Source organism: Chelmon rostratus, chromosome 9, assembly GCF_017976325.1.
Source record: "Chelmon rostratus isolate fCheRos1 chromosome 9, fCheRos1.pri, whole genome shotgun sequence".
In the NCBI taxonomy this organism is placed as follows: Eukaryota; Metazoa; Chordata; class Actinopteri; order Chaetodontiformes; family Chaetodontidae; genus Chelmon; species Chelmon rostratus.
Window position 1 is genome coordinate 5,972,384 of NC_055666.1, and position 19,120 is coordinate 5,991,503.

A 19,120-nucleotide genomic window follows, 5' to 3' on the forward strand; every position below is an offset into this window, starting at 1 on the left:
TCAAGCTAGAGAGAGTAAGTCAAATTACCGGAAATTTAACGCTTGCATTCAAAATAAGAGCATAAAATACTCCAAAATGTCCATAATCACTGAAACTACAGGAAGCAACTATAGGCCTCCACCAAATATGTTTCTGATTTTCAAATAATTTTGTAATTTTGCAAATGCAACTGAGTGGCTCTCACATCTTGTTCTTGTGACTGTTTATGGCTGTGATTCATGTGTGTCAGTTGCAAAATGTTTAAAAATGGAATCACATCTTAGTCAAAACCAGTTGGAAAGAATAACTGATGTGCTGTCCTGTAGGAGAGGAATGTCCCACCCTACACTGCCTCTAATTTGCTTACTCTCATATTCTCAGCCTGACCCTAACCAGTCATCACTCCTTATACCTAATCCTACCCGAATCACTGAAGGAAAGTTATGGCCGTAACATTCTCATGTAGTAGAAAACAGAAACCTTAAACTCTATTGTTTGCCTGAAAGGGCATATTAAGTAACAGATGTATTCATCTTTCTGAGATGGAAAAGGTAGTAGCAGCAGAGAGAATTTCTCATGTAACAATTTACTGAGTATTCATGCCCATTACTTGATGGATTTGGGTATTGACAGTAGCCAGTCCAGATAATTCCAGATAACTGAAATGAAACTATGTATGTAGGTCATCAAATGACATCAAGTGCTTTCAGGGTTGCACAATTGTGTAGCCAGCCGAGATATAACAATTTTAACAACCGTGGGCCCAAGGGAGAACTTGTTGCAGCTGTTTTTTTCAACGGGTTTATTTTGACACTTGAAACCGGAAGTACTGCAAAATTGTGATGGAGTGCTCATAAACTGGCCCCAAAGAAGATTACCAAGGCGCCACCAATATTAGCAAGCTAGCAAGCATTGCCTTATCTGGTAACGCCGTATTCAAACGCCGTTCAATGGTACGTTTCATGCTTACGACGATAATACTGATAATTACCGAGAAAACTAACACTTGCTGGACGAGGAGCTAGTCATTAGCTAAAGTTAGCTTTCCTATTTTTTTTGGTGTCATTCTTACTGGTTTTAATTTGAGTTTGCCTTTCCTTTAGTTAAAGCTAGCAAGCTGGATAACGTTTTAAGCTAGGTTAAACTAACTAAATTAGTTTAACTATTAAAGTTACTCGTCATACTCATAATGTTTGTACTGTCACAATGATAGTCGCTAAGCTAACACTGTTAGCTAGGCGGGTTGACGCTAACTAAGGAATGTGACGCTATCGTTTTCATTGTGGTTGCCTGACAACGGAAAATTAAAGAGACAGTAACGTGACCGACTCATCCGTTAATCAATATGTGTTAAGTGCAGTAGTTAATATCAAATAAAGAGTCGACTGACGTGCTTCCGTCGTATGATGTTGACATTGATTGTGGTAAATTTACCATATAATCTGGTGCGTGTGACCACTATTTTGCCCACAGCTTTAAAAGCAAACGTTAACGGCCCCCATGGCAGTCCTGGCAGGCACAGAAAAGACTTTTCTTGGGATTCATCACCACAGATAGCATTAATGCTAGATGCTCTGGAAAATGCCTCATACCAGTACAAAATGGGTAGTGCATTCCATGTAGCAAGTGATTGAATTAATTAGCACTCATCAGACCAGAGATGAGGAACTAACGTGTTAAATCACCTCCTGTAATCTTTAATTTCGATGAAACTTGAATACATTTGGCCCTGTATGGCACACAGTTGAAAACCCTTTACAAAGGGTAGTTAGGCCTATTAAATCATCATCATCTCTAATTAAAATGAACAATTTTGCAGCCTAAAGTCCTTCATCATTTTACACTGTCTTGTTTTATGCTCTCTCTGCAGTAGTGATGAATGTAAGCAATCAGGGCCATTTTGCGTTCTCAGTTTGGAGATGGATGACGAGCTGGAGAACTTCATCAGGGAGCGGAAGGCGAGGGTGGCTGAAGATAAAGCCAGTTTAGAACAAGACCCTCCTTACATGGAAATAAAGGTGTGTTGGAATGATGGTTGTTAGGTTATTGGTTATGATCTGGTTCAGTGTCAGGGTTGTGGATGAATAACATGACAAAGACATTGTCCTTTAGTTAAATTGTAATGCATATGGCATTTTTGGTAACTCCTCTTAAGGCACATCTAATAATGCACCTTAAGGGGTTCTCAAATAAAACATGATAAAAACACACAATCACTTCACATTTTGTGGGGACACAAGTGAAAAGGGGTGACATCTTTTAGAGTTTTAAATTCTAACTGTTAAAAAGTATTAAATATTTGTTCGTGAATGAGATGACTGGGATGACACTTAAACAATGTTCTTATTGTATGTATCTTGTAATACATGACATTCCTCTCTATTTGACTGACAGGCAAAACCCCACAGAGCCTATGGGTCAACTGTTAAGGAGAACATCCCTCCCAAGTGTATAGCACAGAGGAAAGGTACAATACCTGACCACATTCCCCCCCTTTTAATTATGTTTTTTAAATCGCATTTGTCTTTTCATAAAAATGTAGCAAGTAGCTTAAGTCTGTCATTGATATTAACCCATGTCATGTCAGCAGTGTCTGTCAGGGTGGATGTTGGTTTGTGTCTCCATTAAAAATTGATGGATGTGTTCTGTCAGAGGAGAGTTGCAGCGTGGGTCTACCCCTCGGTGTGGAGTATGAGAGGAAGAAGCAGAGGCTGCAGCACGAGCTCCGCATGGATTACAGGCGCTACATGGCTCAGGTGACTGTCACAGACATACCTGTTTACTCATGTTTGGCTCAAAATTTCATACTAGTTAATATTTAAGGAAGAGATCACTTTTTCAGAGGTCCAAGTGTATGCATCTGTGCGTGTATGGTGTTTACAGTCCATTACTGAAACATAGACTCCTGTCTGGATTCACTGAAGTCAGCTTTTCTACACTGTATCTATATCTTTCTATGTTGTATGTGGCAGTACAGTACTGTACAGTACTGGCCCCATTTCAAAGGCACCTCCAAATGAGGTCAAGAAATACACAGTTGGTGTATCTTTTTCAGCTCTCAGTATCTCATGATCCATAGTGTTCAGATATCCTTAGCGACATGTCCAGTCTGGAAATATTGCATGACCAAGTTCTGTTTACCAGGCAATTTGGCTTGAAGTAGGTAGCAATCATGAAAAAGCTACAGCATGTGAATGAATAAATAAATGCCACTCTTTGTATATATAAAATATATAAATATATTTACCATGAACCTGGTATACGGATTGTATTCAAGTTGAATATTACTAATTGCACAGTATACTTGCATTGTATTGTATATTGTATTGTTTCCACCGGTATGATATAGGTGGGTACATTTGAGTCTCTAGTGATCAGGCTGGGGCACAGCTTTTAGCTAATTTCAGCTCTACCTCGGTGCTGAGGTTAACACTGTTTTTTTTGTTGAATATGTGTTGAAGGAAGAGCAAAAGTTAGAATTTTGGATTTTTTTTTTGTTACAGAAAAAACACTTTGCAGAGCCTGGGCCATTAATTCACCTTGATAACAGGAGGTGTGTCAAGGTAAATGTCTCTCTCTAATGACTTAATGATGTCACTTGTTTTGAAAATGATGTCTTTAACTGGATGGGTTATTGGATGGTTAATTATGTTTTAATAAAAATCTTACTTAGTTAAACAAAAGTCTAACTGAGAACCTTTACTGTTTTATGAGCCACCTTTTTAATGAAGGAAAGTAAGTGAATTACCTAATTTTAACTGGGTGAATGCCAGAAATCTGTGGAAGAGCAGACTTGAAAGGAATAAGCAATCCAGAGAACCAGCACAAACTTTCACATTGATTTTTTATGGATAAAGATGGTCCAAAGGGCCTGTCTTTGTTTCCCAAAACATGTTCAAAGTACGGTCAAGGTACATTGTGAAAACCAGCAGTGACAGCCATTGTTTTGATCAATGTTCCCCAACAGGGGTACTTGTACTTGTTCCCCTGTTGCAGTTTCCAATGGGTACCTGGAAAGATAGCGGGGTAACTCCACTAATTTGACAAAAGTAGAAATTATAAGTGTCAGTGTAAATAGTTGGCTTAAAGTAACAGAAACGGTTGATATTGCTGAAAGTAATGGATTAACAGTGCTAACAGTTAACTAAACTCAATGGACAGACAGTTTAATCATCCAGCTGCTGCCATTCTAAGTAGTACTAGTAGTAGTAGTAGTAGTAGTAGTACAACTTCAGGCATCCACTTGTACATCTTAAATAATTAAATAATATCTAGTTTCAAATGAGTTCAAATGAACACATTTGGAACATGACAGATAGTGTTGATGAAGGGGTGATTGAGTTCATGTGATTACCATCAGACAAAATAAAAAGTTGCTTTTGAAATAACTTCAAATGGTTGATGTTGATATGATGATGGCGTCACACCCTCTTGTTCCTTCAGCAGCACCTGCTTGAAGACCAGGTAGGTGCTCTTCCCAAACAGCGACCCGCCTCACTGAGGGATGCAGCCACTCTAACAGAGGACAGTAGAGGGCTGCACAGGGCTTTGTGCCTCGCTGAAGTGAAGACGCTCTGCCCTGAGGAGGATGAGGAGCAGTCATCAGTATTTCCCAGGCATGGTGACAGGATGGGGAGGCCAGTGGACCAGGAGTCAGAGGAGGAGGAGGAGGAATACTTGAAGGAGGAGCTGGAGCTGATGGAAGCCAGAAGGCACAGACTTACAGGGGTTGAGGCCAATTATGAGAAAAGACGATCCAATAAGACAGATGGCAGGTACCTGAGGGGAATTGTCCATTATTCTCTTTATTTATGTGTGTTTGTTAAAAGCATGTTATAAAATAGTTGACTTGTTGTTTGTCCTTATCTATCCTGTTCTGTCTGTTTTGATTTGTTTTTCTCCAGAGAGAAGAGGGAAAACCCAGCAGGTGTAGCCAGAGAAGGCAGGAAATTAAGAGCACTGGTCAAAAATGAGGATGCTGAGTTTGCCACTGGCCTTGTAATAGGTTAGACTTTTGACCTTATGCAACTGAGCAGTTTGTTTGAAAAGGTCCTCATTTAATGAACATTCAGGACATGACTGAATGAATGACTGCACAAAAATTGGACATTTGCTGTTACTCGTGAAAGGACAGTCCCTTTCAGAGTTATTGGTTTGCTTTAACAAAAAGCATTTTTCTGAAATGATAGATTACCTTTTTAAATGCATGACAACTTCAGGAGACTCAAACTAAACTACTGCATACATATGGTGTCTTTTTTGTCATCTTTTCAGGAACAGCTGATACACAGGATGCTTTACAGAAGAGGAAGCAGCGCTATAGACAGGAGCTGCAGGAGCAGATCGCTGAACAGCACAGGAACAAGAAGAGGTACGTTGTCAGTGATCCTTGTCTTTTTATGAACAATGCAATACCTAAATAATCCTTTTAGTCATGTAGATAACACATGTCCTGAGAGACTCACTTCGAAAAGGTTGTATGTCTGAAGGATTGTATTATAAGATGCGGAAGATGTAGTTACCATCCTGGCAACAGCTAATGTTTCTGTCGAGGGCCTCGGGTGTTAATGAGCAAAAATCCTGAAGTACTGCTTGCTGACTTGTTGAACATCCCCGCAGATGAGTGTCATACTTAGTGTGTGTGTGTGTGCGTGTGCATGTCTCCTTGTTGCAGGGAGAAAGATCTGGAGCTGAAAGTTGCTGCAACAGGGGCAAATGATCCTGAGAAACAGGTCAGTTGGCAACTGACAAGCAACCCTCAACAAGGTTGTTGATCATCTTATCTTCTTCTGAGGTCACAGAGGGTGGATACAAATTCCCAAATTCACTGATCTCTTTGACTGTTTTCCCTTCCAGCCACATTTATTGAATATACTCTGTGAATGATGTTTGTGTGCATGGATAGTATTTTTGTTCATAGTAAACTCTGTGAATGCCAGTGCAGTATAATCTAATTTTTGTTTTGTTTTTCATTTAATTTTGATCACCAAAAGGCAGAAAATATATACAGAAAATATGATGAAACGAGTGTGACGGGTAGATATCCATCCATTATCTATACACCGCTGAATCCTTTGCAGGGTCACGGGGGGGCTGGAGCCTATCCCAGCCGTCTCTCGGGCGAAGGCAGGGGACACCCTGGCCAGGTCGCCAACCTACCACAGGGCTACACATATAGACAGTTTTGCTGTATACAGTATATTTGATTATCTTGAATTTTGTCTCTATTCACAATCCAGCCGGACCGAATCAGACAGTTTGGACTTCACAGGAGAAAAGATCATAGGCTGTTGGAGCCGTCAGCAACGGGAGCGAGCGAAACATCATCCAGAGTTCTAGCTAATAATGAGAAGATAGGTGCTAGAGAGAGAGAGACGCCTCCTCCTGAGCAGCCCCATGTGGCCTTCCAGTCCCCTCTGCTGGAGTACAGCTCTGCCCTGGGTGGAGGTGGTCTGTCTCCCAACAGCCAGCCTGCTGCCCCCTCCTTCCCCAGAGCCGTGGACACACCCAGGTATCCCTTAAACGTAAACCAAATGGTAGTTATAATCCTCAAAATGTCAGTCCTGGTTGGTTTGGTAACACAGGTGGTCACTGTGCGAACAAGTGCAGTTTAATAGAAAAACTCATTGAGCAGCCACTTGGTCAGAAACACATGAGAGCAACTGGTTATCCGTTCACTGGGCAGTGGGAGATGAAGATGTCACATTTCAATAAGTTTGTGTTCTGCATGTTCAACAGGTGTTTGATACATTGATCATTCTGTCATTTCTGTAAAGCAACGGTAAAATCTTTTTTCTGCACAATACAACAGAGTTGGTTCAATTGCTGAAGAGTTGGAGGTGTGCAGCCTGTCGTTTGCAGCTCTTCATTTAACAGTTCACTGTGGCTTTTCTTCTTCCATTAGTCCCTGAAATGTTTCAAATCATAGCTCCAAAAATGGCCCTTGTCTTGTTTTGTAGACTCATGTTGATGTTGATTGCAGTTAGCAGTAACCTCAGTGACAAATGCATTGTGTTTTCTATGACACCTTCACAATAAATGTTCATGTGAAGTAGAGGGATATGTTTGCTTTGCATCAGCAGTAACTTATTGCAACTCTGATATGGAAAATAAGGAAAGGAAAATAGTAAGCACTGTGTGAAGGAAATTTTTAAGGGTTATATTACATCAGTAACGATTTGATATCCTACTTTGAATCTCCAGAATCCCCTTGTTCCCTCCTCATCCTCCTTCGGCTCTCGGTGAAGCCTACAGGAGCCTGTATGCAGAGCCTAATCACTACTATGGCACCAGAAACCTGCTTGACCCAAACATGGCCTACTGTAAGTGCTGGTCCCCCCTGTAAAATAGGAGTAGAACAACTTTCTTGACTGTGGTATACGTCATACTTGGTGAAAATATTGACAGTAGGCTATACAATTATGACACATTCAGCATTGTCATCGTAATTTTAACTCGTGTTTCTGTTCAGATGGTCACTTGTCTGCTCCTGGTGCTGGCCCTCCCATGTCCTACTGGAGCATACCACCAGGGGGAGGTGTGCACAGCCAGTTTGGGAATCACAGCCCTCACAGCCAACACAGTGGAAGCAGCTTCCCTGAGCCCCCAATACAGTAAGTACCTCCTCTTCACTTTTGGAAAGTAGGGTCAGACAATGATTAGCTGCCAAATCAGAATGGCAGTAAATGTATCTGTTTTACCACCACACAGCCATCTTATTAGTGAATATGAATATGAGTAGAAATAACAACTGAACTGAAACTGAACAGGCATTCTTCTGTTCTGTTTGAGAAATAGGCTTTAATGTGTCATTACGTATGAGAATTGGCCAATGACCACAGCAAAGTTGTTTTTGTCTTGTGAAACTAATGCTCAGTGAGAGAGAGCTGTAATAAGACACAGGAAGAGGACAACAGGGCAAAACCACAGTCAAATCTGAACAGTGTGGGTGTGAATCTTTTCTGACAGGCCTAACAATGAGGCTGCTGCTGTGGACTCGCAAGTCAGGGTTTTCCCTCCAGAGAGATCCAGATCAAGCAGGGACAGGATTACAAGCTATAGGGAGGCTCTGAAACAACAGGTAGGTTCAACTCATTTTGAATCAACATTTAAAGTGCTGTCTTTTCTAAGATTGGTTCAACAGATAAGCCTCCACATCCATCATCCATTATAATTATAATTTTCCAGAACACAAGTGACGCTACTCCTGCTTTTTAGTTCTATTGACTGTATTATAATAACATAACAACAGGTGTATGGATGAAATCACCACACCCAGAAACTGATTGGCAGGCTGACACTCAAGGTAAAAACACAGCAAAAGGTTGATGGATGTGGATTTAATCAAAATTTAAGACAGCATAAAAGCAGAGGGAGCCTGATATGCATCTTTCTTATATGGCTGAACATTTTCAGTGGATACTGTTGAGTCAGTTCTGTTGTTGAGTGTTAAATGCAGATACAAAAATTAAACTTCTGAATGTTGATACTTAAAAATGGGACTTCATGTTGTTGGCTACCTTAAACAAATCTGCCACCTTTGTCATTGGACAAACAAACCATAATGACTGTGTATGAATAGTATTACTTTGGCTCAGGTCCAGTTTTGTTGGAAACAAGAATGAAATAAAGTGGCTTCAGGTAACTGTTAACTTTCACTGCATCCTAGTCTGTGATATGTTGGCAGGAAGCTCCCAGCAGAGGAAGCAGTGAGCGTTACAACAAGGTAAACGTGATCGAGTTAAGACCCCAGTGCGAGTGAAGTTATGCCCTTATTTTTCTCCTTGCTTAGTTGATAGAGTTGGCAGTAGAAGTGTTTGCAAGACCTCCCCTCGTCAGGTGTTCCTTCATAGCCCAGTACCACCTCAGTCCCATCCCAGTCCTTCATCTTACTCCTTCAGTTGCAGTATGAAGAGTTTTGGGTACCAACTTCCTGCTCCATATTCAGGAATTGTTTTACCTTGCTCTCCGTTTTATACTTGTGGGATACACACAGCACAGATGTTTGAGAACAGATTGCTCATGAGTTGCACCTGCAGCCTCCATCTGACGACATGTGATAAGTTGAAGTAAAATGTAGCAATGAAAAGTCACCAGTTACCAATTGTTCTGGTATCATGATTTTACCGTATTACTGAAATTGAACTTTATGTTTCAAAGGTTATAACTACCTGTTCTATTTAGACGGTCATAATCTATAGATGACCCATATCTATACCATAACTACTGTATAGTTTATATTTTATATTTTACACAAGATCCTTGATAAATTTGTCAGAGTCATGTGGTTCACTGAAAAGCAGTAATGTAACATATTTTGATCACTAAGACTTAGTGCATCACTGGGTCAGTTGGAGATTATTGTACGTGTGCAAAGCATTGAGAAGATGTTGTGAAGAAAAGTGGCTGCTTTATCAGCAGAATATTTCTCAGTGTTTTAGAGAATAACAATTCTGATGTAACCTGTAAAACACTTGTAATGTAGATCCTGGAGCAACAGGAACGGAGGCTCCTGGAGAGGGAGGAGACGGCACGTTACGAGGCCCAGCTGGAGGCCGACATGAAGAAGCACCAGCCGTGGGGTCGAGGTGGAGGAGGAGCCCCACTCAGAGACAGCACGGGAAATCTCATCGGTCTGTCCCAGAGTGTACTGTCTGTTTTATACGCTGCTGTAAAAGGCACCATAAAACCATTTCTCCATGCAAGATAATAACACGTCCACGTCCTGTCCAATAATGAGAACTTCTTTTCTTCGATTTTGTGCCCAGCTGATCTCAACCAGATGCACAAGCTGAATGAGGAGGCCTACAGCAACCCGGAGCAGCGGCAGAGGAGAGCCACGGCCGCCGTGACGGCCCGCCGGGCAGAGCTCCCTGACCCCAACCAGAGGGTCTCTGGTACTGTAGCAGAGTGCAGTATCCATGACACTAATGACGAGCTCACTGGTACCAGAACCATGTTCATTGTCACATTTTTGGTCTCTGCTCAGAGAGATTTTAGACTTGAAGGAAAAATTTGTAAAGAAGGTGCTTTGGTCCAACTCACAATTGAATTTCTTCTGTTTCTTTTGTAGGTTTCACCCATGTCCAAACCCCCCAGTTTGCCAGAGGCAATGTGTTTGCCAACCAGCCCACCCAACAACAGCTCCAGGAGCAGGACAAATACAAAGCTTACCTCAAACAGCAGGTATCGCTTTAAACAGCTGGTGGCACTTCTACTGGCTGTGTTTTATGGTCATCTTGTCGACCATCCTGTTCTCCAGAACTGTAGTGACCTGCTTGTAGAATAGTTCTAGTGAATTTGAGTTCACCAGCATAAACCTGCAAGGAAAAAGCAGCTTGATGTTTTGGGCTCATGTTAATGGGTTTGTGTTGTCTCATTAACGTGGGTTTGTTTACAGATTGAGGAGAAAATGCGTAAAAAGGCGGAGGAGAAGGAACGGACAAGACTGGAGGAGGAGAAAGAGGAGAAGAGGCTGGCAGAGCAGAGGGCTCGCATCCAGAGGGAGTACGAGGAAGAACAAGAGAGGAAGAAACGGAAGGAAATGGAGGTGAGGAGTGAAACGTTTACACTTGTGTTTGAAGTTAAACTAGAAGTTAAACTTGAATCTCCAAATTTATTCCCCTTTACCTCTATCGTCCTCTTTCTGGCGTCTCTCATCTATCGCTGCCTGGCTGTCTTTCCTCTTGGCCTCTCAGCAAAAAGCCAAGAATGAAGAGCTGATTCATCTGGCTGAACAGAGGAAGAAGGAAGCAGAAGAGAAGGAGAACGCAGTTCTGAGGAGGCAGTACGAGAAGGAGAGGCAGGCTCGGGTGGAGGAGGTCAGACCAAACCTCTTGGCAACAGACACCATCACACTGCAATTTAGTGACACGAAGAGTTCCAACAACAAACAGTAAATGTTTTGAAAATGTCAGTCCTCATATTGTTTACATGATGGAATTATTATTACATATTTTATTATACAACAGTTAGTGTCCAGAGATAATCAGCAAGCTTCCAGCACTAGATGTGTGATCTTACCTGTACCTGCTACGAAACAGTCTGAGTGGAATCATCTCTTTTCTGATTTTATCTTGTCCAAAAGATCATTTTCGGTCACTTGTCTGGATTAATAGGTGGAGAAACAACAGAAAGCAGCCTGCTATTACTACCATAGTATGAATCTGTGGAAGTTAAGCCGAGCAGCCACAGAGCTCTCTTTCAGCGACTGCCTTTATCACAGTGTCAACATGTTGTATTGGGTGGCAGGGCCCTGAAGAAGCAGGAAATGTTCATTTTTCTTCTGCTTTGATATTCGTTATTGATCACCTAAAGGAGAAATTCTCTGTTGAATCTGTTTTGGATGCAAGATTAGCCTGTGGCAGAAATTTGAATATTTTCTGAAGAAAATTTTGCAGGTGTAGTCATCTGATCTCAGAAAAGATTTTCATTTAAATTAAAAATTACAAGATGAGAAGATAAGAAATGATGTGGTGAAGTTGATTGGCTGAAATCAGCTTTTGCAGTAAATGGGAACACTGTAAATCAGCCTATTTAGCATTTCTGAGCAGGATATAAACATTTAATAGATGCTTTATAACACACTAATGTTTAGTCTAACTCCTCCTGTGTGCGCCCATAAGTGGAGGCTGATGTATACACCGATAATGAAGGACAATATCATAAAACACAGTTGTAATAATATCAAGTCTGTCGTCATAGGGGAAGTTACAAATCTTGACAAATACTGTTTTGCAGTAAACACTTCTAAATGTCTCTGTGTCTGCTTACAAAGACTTCATAGTGTGTAATAAAGCATTTCTTATTGGTTTGCAGTAGCAGTATAAATGCCACATAAGGCCGGTTGAAGTAAAGTGTAGCATGTCCCTTGTTAGCATCTGTAGCCGGTCTTAGTATTTCCCCTTTGGTCGTCTTCACTTACACCAAAACACACACAGTGGGCGACAGCCATCAAGTTGAATTGAATTGAAGCATAGTCTTAGAAACTTTCATGTAGAGACTGGTTGTCTGTGTGTTCGTAGGTCTGCAGGGAGCCCTCGCCTCCAATCCCCACTCTGCAGAAGAAACACGGGCAACACCATTACACCCCCAGGCCCCCCACTGTTGACAGCCAGCACTCTACTGCCCCCCTGTCTGTGAGTCACACACACACACAGACACACACACACTTACCACAAACATAGTCTTTGTACTAAAGAGGATATTTTCTCAGCCTCTTCTTCCCTTAATAAGTAAAGGTTAGTAATGTGTCCTCTCCTACTCTGTGGATCTCTGTTTTCATACCTTTTCATTGTTCTGTCTCTCTGTCTTTCAGGAGCGCTCTTTGTCTGGTCTCCAGTCCCCTCCTGTCCCTGCTCGTAGGAATCAGCTCCGAGCTGCAGGTACTGTACAAGTTAGGCAGTTAGTTGTTTGAACCAAACTAAGAGAGTGCAGGTTTAGCAGTCTGTCCTGTGGACAGTGTTTAAATGTCGAAATGTTCCAACAGGCAGCTTGACTTGTTCTACAGTTCCTGGACTTTAATGGTTCAGTCTGTGATTATGATGATTATCTTCTAGCTGAAGCTTTGCACTGATAATTAGTATTGGTGGTGAACATACTGTATCAGAGTTAGTATGTGTGTGTGAGTCTTTGTGTGTGTTTATGTGTGTTTGTGTGTGTTTTCAGGTGACCAGCACGATGTGTTCAGTGAGCTGTCAGCATTGCGTCGGCAGCTTCGCAGTGAACAAAAACGTCTGGAGGGTCGAGTGCAGCAGGGCGACTGGGAGGAATTCGACTCGCCTCTGAGTGACAGGTCAGACCCGGAGGATGCACCACTCTCACTGTAGACTTATATATTTTATCTCATAAATGCAGTATTTGGTGGACATATTTCGACATGTACAGGTTCCTAACCATCAGTGTTGACACATGCATCCCACTACAAATGGATATATTGATCGTTGTGGATCCATTGCTGTGCATTACACACTTATATATTTCATTTCATTTTTCAGTCCCACCCAGTGGTACTTGTACCTCAGGAGGTACCTGTGCAGTTGCTCAGGGTTACGTGGAAAGATTTTGGAGAAGCTCAGCTAGTTTGAAAACAAGAAATTATACATTTGGTTAAAAAAATGAAGTCTTTGTTGAGCCAGCAAGAACATCTGAACACCATGTGTTGAGAACACATGTAAAGTACTAGCAAGTGAGCAGAGAGGGTGTAGCAGTTAGCTCAAATTGATGGATAAATGGTTAAATTATTTTGTTTAATCTGAAGTCAGAGACAGTTGAAATTGCTAAAAGTAATGAATAAATAATTCAGATAGTTAGCTGATTATTAAAATAGATAGTTTAAAATAAGGACGTAGGTTTGTTTTAGCTTTGGTAGCTACATCTGTGGTCAGACAGGCAGTATGCACTTTGTGTATATGTACACTTGCTGTGTATCTCTTTTTTTTCTCTTCCATATGCACACACGCACACGCACACGCACACACACACCAAATGGCCTTTTACTTCTCTGTAATGAAAGTGCAAAATGTTCTTTCAGTGCGTTTATATATTTCTAAACTTTGTACCACATTGTTTTTGCATTATTTTGTTGTTGTCAGAGTAGCACGCCTTTTACAGAAAACCCAAAAACCTGGCAACTGCATAAAAGTAGTGGATAAACAGTTAAACTACTTTGCTAAAAGTAAGTAATGGGGAAATGGTAGAAATAAATGATAATGTCAATGAAGTTGTAATTTAGTTGATCTGACAGGGTTGTGGGGGTACACCTGTTAAAATTATTGGGAACAAATGTTTTATCCCATCATAGATCTCTTCCCTAATTAATGCTGTGAGATCACAGAGCCTGATAAGCCCTGATATGCCCTTTACTCTCTGACTTTATGGTTGACAATGAGTGGAAGAATTCTACGAGCGACCGATATCAGTTTTGTTAGTAAGTTTTTGTGTGTGTCCTTGCCTTTGTTTGTCCAGACTTCGGGAGCGTCCCCTTGTGGACGTGTTTGATATGGCCAGGCTGCGGCTCCAGGCTCCGGTCCGAAGGCCAAACTCCAGAAACATGGAGCCCAGAAACCTGCTGCGAATCCACGATTCCCTTCAGCTCAAATACACAGGTAATACACGAGCCTGACGGTGTTGGAGCCTATTTATTATTAGTGTTATTCTTTATTTGTGTATCAATTCTCTCATCCCTCCTCCTGCCCAGGCTGCCAGCCTCCTCCACTCCTTTGATTAGGGAGTCAGGCCTCCTGGTTCGGGTGTGCCCTTTTCCTTTGTGTGCAGGAGTGAGGAGTGAGGGAGGAGTGATGTAGTTTTCAACCTATATTATATATTACGCAGAATTAAGTTTTATTTTGTTGTTAAAGTCAACCCGGAGCATTTTTGTTTATCTGAATAATAAGTATTTTTTTGAAACGTAAAAATCTCCATGAGTGCTTTTATTTAATTTAGTGAGTTGCAAAGCCTCCTCCTCCTCACAGACTACTCTTTCTTATATATCTTGATCCTTTTTTTTTTAATAAGAAGAGTAGCCATAACAGACAGTCTTCACTGCACTCTCATGCAAACTAACAGTATCAACACTGACTGTTTTGTGTGTATGTGTGTCAATGAGTCAGATGGTGAGTCCAGGCTTTGCTTCAGTGAGGTTCCTAAGATGGAGGAAGTGGGTGCGTCCAGCAGGAGTAAGTGGGACTACAGAGATCCATGTCACCAGTTGCGCAGCCAGAGGTCTTCAGCCCAGGATGGTTAGAGCTCCCTGCATTTTTTGAAGTCATGGAAAGGCATCAATCATTTTCTATTCACTGAATGCAAGGGAATTCTTGTGAGCTACTGCTGCCACTTGTTGTTTTTACCCTGCTTATTTAAGCTAGCAGGAGGAGGCGGAGCTTGTGACCTTTTGACTCGCTTGGTGTGATCACACTGTATGGCTTACATTTACATGTGATTTAGATCTGAACACAGTGTGAACCAGATCGCCTCTAGATGTAGTCTGGCTGATGTGATCTCATCGGCTCAGCGTTGTGTGTGATTCACACCTGCGTTAACATGCTTGGACATGCATGTCCAGATGCAGACCACTTGTAAATGTGTAAATGCAGTTGTATGTAGTTGTAAATGGGGGGCCTGTGGCTTTGTCATATTTCTGGGTGAGTGGAAAAAAAGAGAGAAATTAAATAATGTCATTGTGTTGCAGATTATTTTGACCTGTCCCCACCACAGCAAAATGATTATCTGGTGAGTTGAAAAGAAATATTGGTTTGGTTTGAATCAAGCACCTTTGCTTCTGGTATAAAATTCTCCATGGTTTTTATGAACTGTAACAACTAACCTGTAACTGTTGGTGTCTTGTTGTGTCTGTGTTGTAGAAGAGTGTGATGGCGAGGTCTGCAGGAGGTTCTCTGCTAGAGTCAGAGAGCGCTTTCATCGGTAAGAATGCCATGATGCAAATATTCTAATGAAGCCATATTTATTGTCATTATTTGAAACAAAACATGCAGCATTTTTCATCTTGCATCATGGAGGTGAAGACGTTTGCTTGGAGTTGGCAATCTGTTAAAGGATAACTTTCATTTTTTACAACCTGGACCTTATTTCTACCATTAAATACGACCATTTACTCATCCAGACAACATTGGTGGCATTTGGAGTCGTTTTGAAGAAATTAGCCCCAGAGGGGCGGCGCCTATATCCGTATAATCATTAGCCGACCGCCGCAGAGTTAGCCGTGTTGTGGCTGGCTGCTCGCAGTGCGCAGCGTTCGGTAATGACATCATCCACGTCAGAGGTAGTTGTCTTGAGACGCCAGATGTTGATAACATGCCACCACGGGCTCAGAGGGGAATAGCACCAGCATATCATAACAAAATATTGGAATATGAACGAGTTTCGCCGCAGATTATGTGTTTATAGAGGCTGCGCATGGATGCCCCGAGTACTCGCATTATACGGATATACGCGCCGCTCCTCTGGGGCTAATTTCTTCAAAACGACTCCAAATGCCACCAAAGTTGTCTGGGTGAGTAAATGGTCGTATTTAATGATACAAATAAGGTCCAGATTGTAAAAAACGAAAGTTATCCTTTAAGTTTTCACATCACACAACCACCCAACACTGTTTGAGCTGCCGCAGCACAGTGTGTCCTCTCTGAGTTAGTGTAGATAAGATGCTTGGGGCTTATTTTGTTTGTGCTTGTTTGTGGTGTGTTGAGACCCCCTAGGTGATGCCTTCCCAGTGCCGCGTACCCCAGAGCTTGAGAAAACCCCTCTGCTGTCAGCGAGAGAGAGGAGGAGGCTGGCCAAACAGTCACAGCGCCCCCAGGTACTACACCTCACAGGTTTCAGGTGGATGAGTTGTGGTGTAGCTCAAGCACAAGCATGTGGCCTGACAGCTCAAAAGCTACAGTTCACTAAGTGATCCACAGCGTTCTTTTCATGTCCTCTGGTTGCTTCAGGATGGAGCTGCTTCCAGCCAGCCCTTTGACCAACATCATGACTACACCGCTGACAGACTGCAGCAGGGAGCAGGGCCCAGCGGTGAGGGGAGGAGCCAGGACAGGACAGGTCGTCTGCTGGCTCTCAGTCGTCATGGCATCACAGCAGGTATCATTTGGCAGATTGAGTTCTGCTGGTTTTTAGATTTTATGTAGTTATTTTAGTTTTGTTGGACAAATCCACATCTGAACTTAACAGTTTTTCACAAATGAAGTCAATCAAAATATTAACGTTTGCATCCCGGAGTCATTAAATTCAGCCAATATTCAAATAACCATGGATGTTGATTTTAGTCACATAAAGAAAAGGGATGGAACGATACCAAAAACTCACGGTATGAACATACCTTGATTAAAAAATCAACAATGCGATATTTAGTGTGATATTTAAAAGACAGAAAGAAAAGGGACTTGAGAAAACGCACTTTATTAATAAAATAGTGTGTAGAGCATTTTTTTATTCATATTAAATTAGTTTTTAACTTAATGTGCTTCTGCTTTCCTTCTTTCATGGAATAAAAGTAGCAGACATGACTGAAGCATGAAGCAACAAATTGAAATGAATTGTCTTTGGTCATGAATGATTGAACCATGTACAATAATACAACTAAAACAATGCAGCAGTCAGTTGCAGGCCTTTCCTAAAATAATTCAAAGAGCTGTTCCATCAGGTGACCACATCCATGATCAGTTTATGAACTGGCAGGTTTAACAGTCTCTGTTTGGTGGTTGTTGAACTGCGGTGAAAAAACGCTGCTACAGGCTTCACTTGACTGAGACGGCCGGCGTGGCTACGTTCAAACCCGCTGGTGAAGCGAGGTTTGAAGTGTGCGTGAAACACTTAATGTGTGGGGACAGTCGGCCTCTCTCACCGCTGCATCCAGATTTCATTCATTACATCCCTAATAAAGAATAAAAATAACAATATCTGCAGCAAATATTTGTTTACATATTTAACAATTCTTATTCTGTAGCAGTCCATGCAGGGTGCAATAACTAGTTCTTTAGACGATCTCTAAGTTTGGTCTTTAACTCTTTGAATGTTTCTCTCTGTCTCTCTGCTCCTCTTCTTCAGGACCAGTGGATCTGTCTGATGACGACTCCTCCCCTCCCCGGTTTTCTCTCCACAATCTTAACCACCAGAACTCTGTAGAAAGTGTCGCCACGGATACCTGGATGCGGCCAGGAACATCGGACACACTGAAACGTTTGGAGCGACCATCAAGGAGGGAGCGCTTGGCGACATAGTACCAAGTTCCCTGAGATGGTGCCTTCCTCTTTTGACAGCTCGTCTCAACCCAGATGCCCCTCTGTCTTCTAATCATCATGCCTGGTTTTGGATTTTGTGACAGATGAATATGTCAGTATGAATGTCTGAATCATGATACTTGGATATGTGCTTTTTGTTGAGGGGGCAGTGTGTGAGATTTAGGGGGATCTCTTGACAGAATATGGCATAAATGGAATATAATATTCACTTTGCAGCCACCGTGGGGGACGTTGAGGCAAGGGGTGTTCAGTTAGTTGCAGTCTGGAACGTCACGACTAGATGCCACTAAATCCTCCACACTGGACCTTCAAGCCATTGTTTACATCAGAGAACCTCAATATCTGATATCAAACTGAGAACTTGTTGTTGTTGTTCTTCTTTTTTTATAGGCATTAATTATTTTATTGATGACTAAATTATTCCTGAAATAAATTATATTTTGATTACATGAACTGTGTATTTTATTTGTTGGCAATTTTTGACAAGGCATCACAGCCTCAAATTGCAAACCTTTCACCAGATCTCCTCCAACACATTGTATTTAATCTTACATAGAACTCCATGTGCAGGAAGTCTGCCACACTGCCCACAATTAACTCTGTCCACATTTTCAGGGATTAAAAACCCAAAATTTACATGAAGATTAGTGCTTCCCCTTTCATATGTGTATAACATGGCAGCAATTTTGAAATCTCACTGACCTGTGCACTGTGTTAACTATGTTGTAGGTTGTTATTTCAGGAAATGCATTTGTTCTCCTTGCTAAGACTAACATGATAAGATTGATATCACTCTCATGTCTGTCTCCTCAGTAAGATGCTATAGCTGGCAGCCAGTATTGTATCTTATCTTAGCATAAAGACTGGAAATAGAACAACTACCACTGTTGCCTGGTTCTGTCCAAAGGTAATAAAATGTGTCTTTATATCTTAGCTGGGCAGCGTGACTTCCTGAAAGAAATGGTGAACAGTATGTTTCCCAAAATGCTGAACTATATAATTTTGCATCTATATTTGAATCATACTAGTTGTTCTTCACTATTAACTTTTGACCAGAAACTTCAAATCCCATTCACCAGATTTCCATATTGTATTAAATACAGATGAAATGCCATTTCAGATTTGACCTCTGGACTCCAGGCCATGCATCATCTGCCAACAGCACTGCAATAATGTCAAGTCAGGAAAAGTAGTTCCAGAAAATGCTACTTTTCTTAAAGCAACAAGACGTTTCCATTTGCTGTTGTGTTGACATGATACCATCCTGTTTCCAAAGAAATGATATGAAGTGGTCGACTTTATCCTGCCTTGTTTCGGTCGAAGCACTGAGAGAGGAAATGCAGAACCTGCAGTGACATTTCACCTGCTGCTCTCCTCTGCTGCATGA

General features: G+C 41.6%; 1 protein-coding gene across 6 annotated transcripts; it reads left to right on the plus strand.

The window, feature by feature from the left end:
* The first annotated feature begins 824 nt into the window (after positions 1-824).
* LOC121611500 (centrosome and spindle pole associated protein 1-like) lies at positions 825-17,937 on the plus strand. 6 transcript variants are annotated; one of them, XM_041944078.1, is made up of 28 exons: positions 825-933; positions 1,851-1,998; positions 2,375-2,447; positions 2,633-2,736; positions 3,484-3,543; positions 4,424-4,755; positions 4,885-4,985; positions 5,255-5,351; positions 5,655-5,712; positions 6,220-6,491; positions 7,184-7,302; positions 7,452-7,593; positions 7,949-8,060; positions 9,465-9,612; positions 9,748-9,924; positions 10,053-10,165; positions 10,380-10,529; positions 10,678-10,800; positions 12,004-12,117; positions 12,297-12,363; positions 12,647-12,773; positions 13,946-14,085; positions 14,590-14,718; positions 15,168-15,208; positions 15,340-15,400; positions 16,183-16,292; positions 16,426-16,573; positions 17,540-17,937. In XM_041944078.1, the coding sequence occupies exons 2-28, from the start codon at positions 1,900-1,902 to the stop codon at positions 17,710-17,712; spliced, it is 3,390 nt and encodes a 1,129-aa protein (XP_041800012.1). In that variant the 5' UTR covers positions 825-933; positions 1,851-1,899; the 3' UTR covers positions 17,713-17,937. The 6 variants fall into 6 exon arrangements, with proteins under 6 accessions (XP_041800012.1, XP_041800016.1, XP_041800015.1 ...); XM_041944082.1 differs by having other exon boundaries at positions 14,590-14,655; XM_041944081.1 differs by having other exon boundaries at positions 9,748-9,876.
* The last annotated feature ends 1,183 nt before the right edge of the window (positions 17,938-19,120 follow it).

What these genes read in the sequence shown, in the direction of transcription:
- LOC121611500 (XM_041944078.1), top strand. Translation starts at nt 1,900, where the DNA reads ATGGATGACGAGCTGGAGAACTTCATCAGGGAGCGGAAGGCGAGGGTG. An exon ending in ATAACAGGAGGTGTGTCAAG is followed by an intron (nt 3,544 to 4,423) that starts GTAAATGTCTCT and finishes TTGTTCCTTCAG; the next exon opens with CAGCACCTGCTTGAAGACCA. An exon ending in CAGCACAGGAACAAGAAGAG is followed by an intron (nt 5,352 to 5,654) that starts GTACGTTGTCAG and finishes TCCTTGTTGCAG; the next exon opens with GGAGAAAGATCTGGAGCTGA.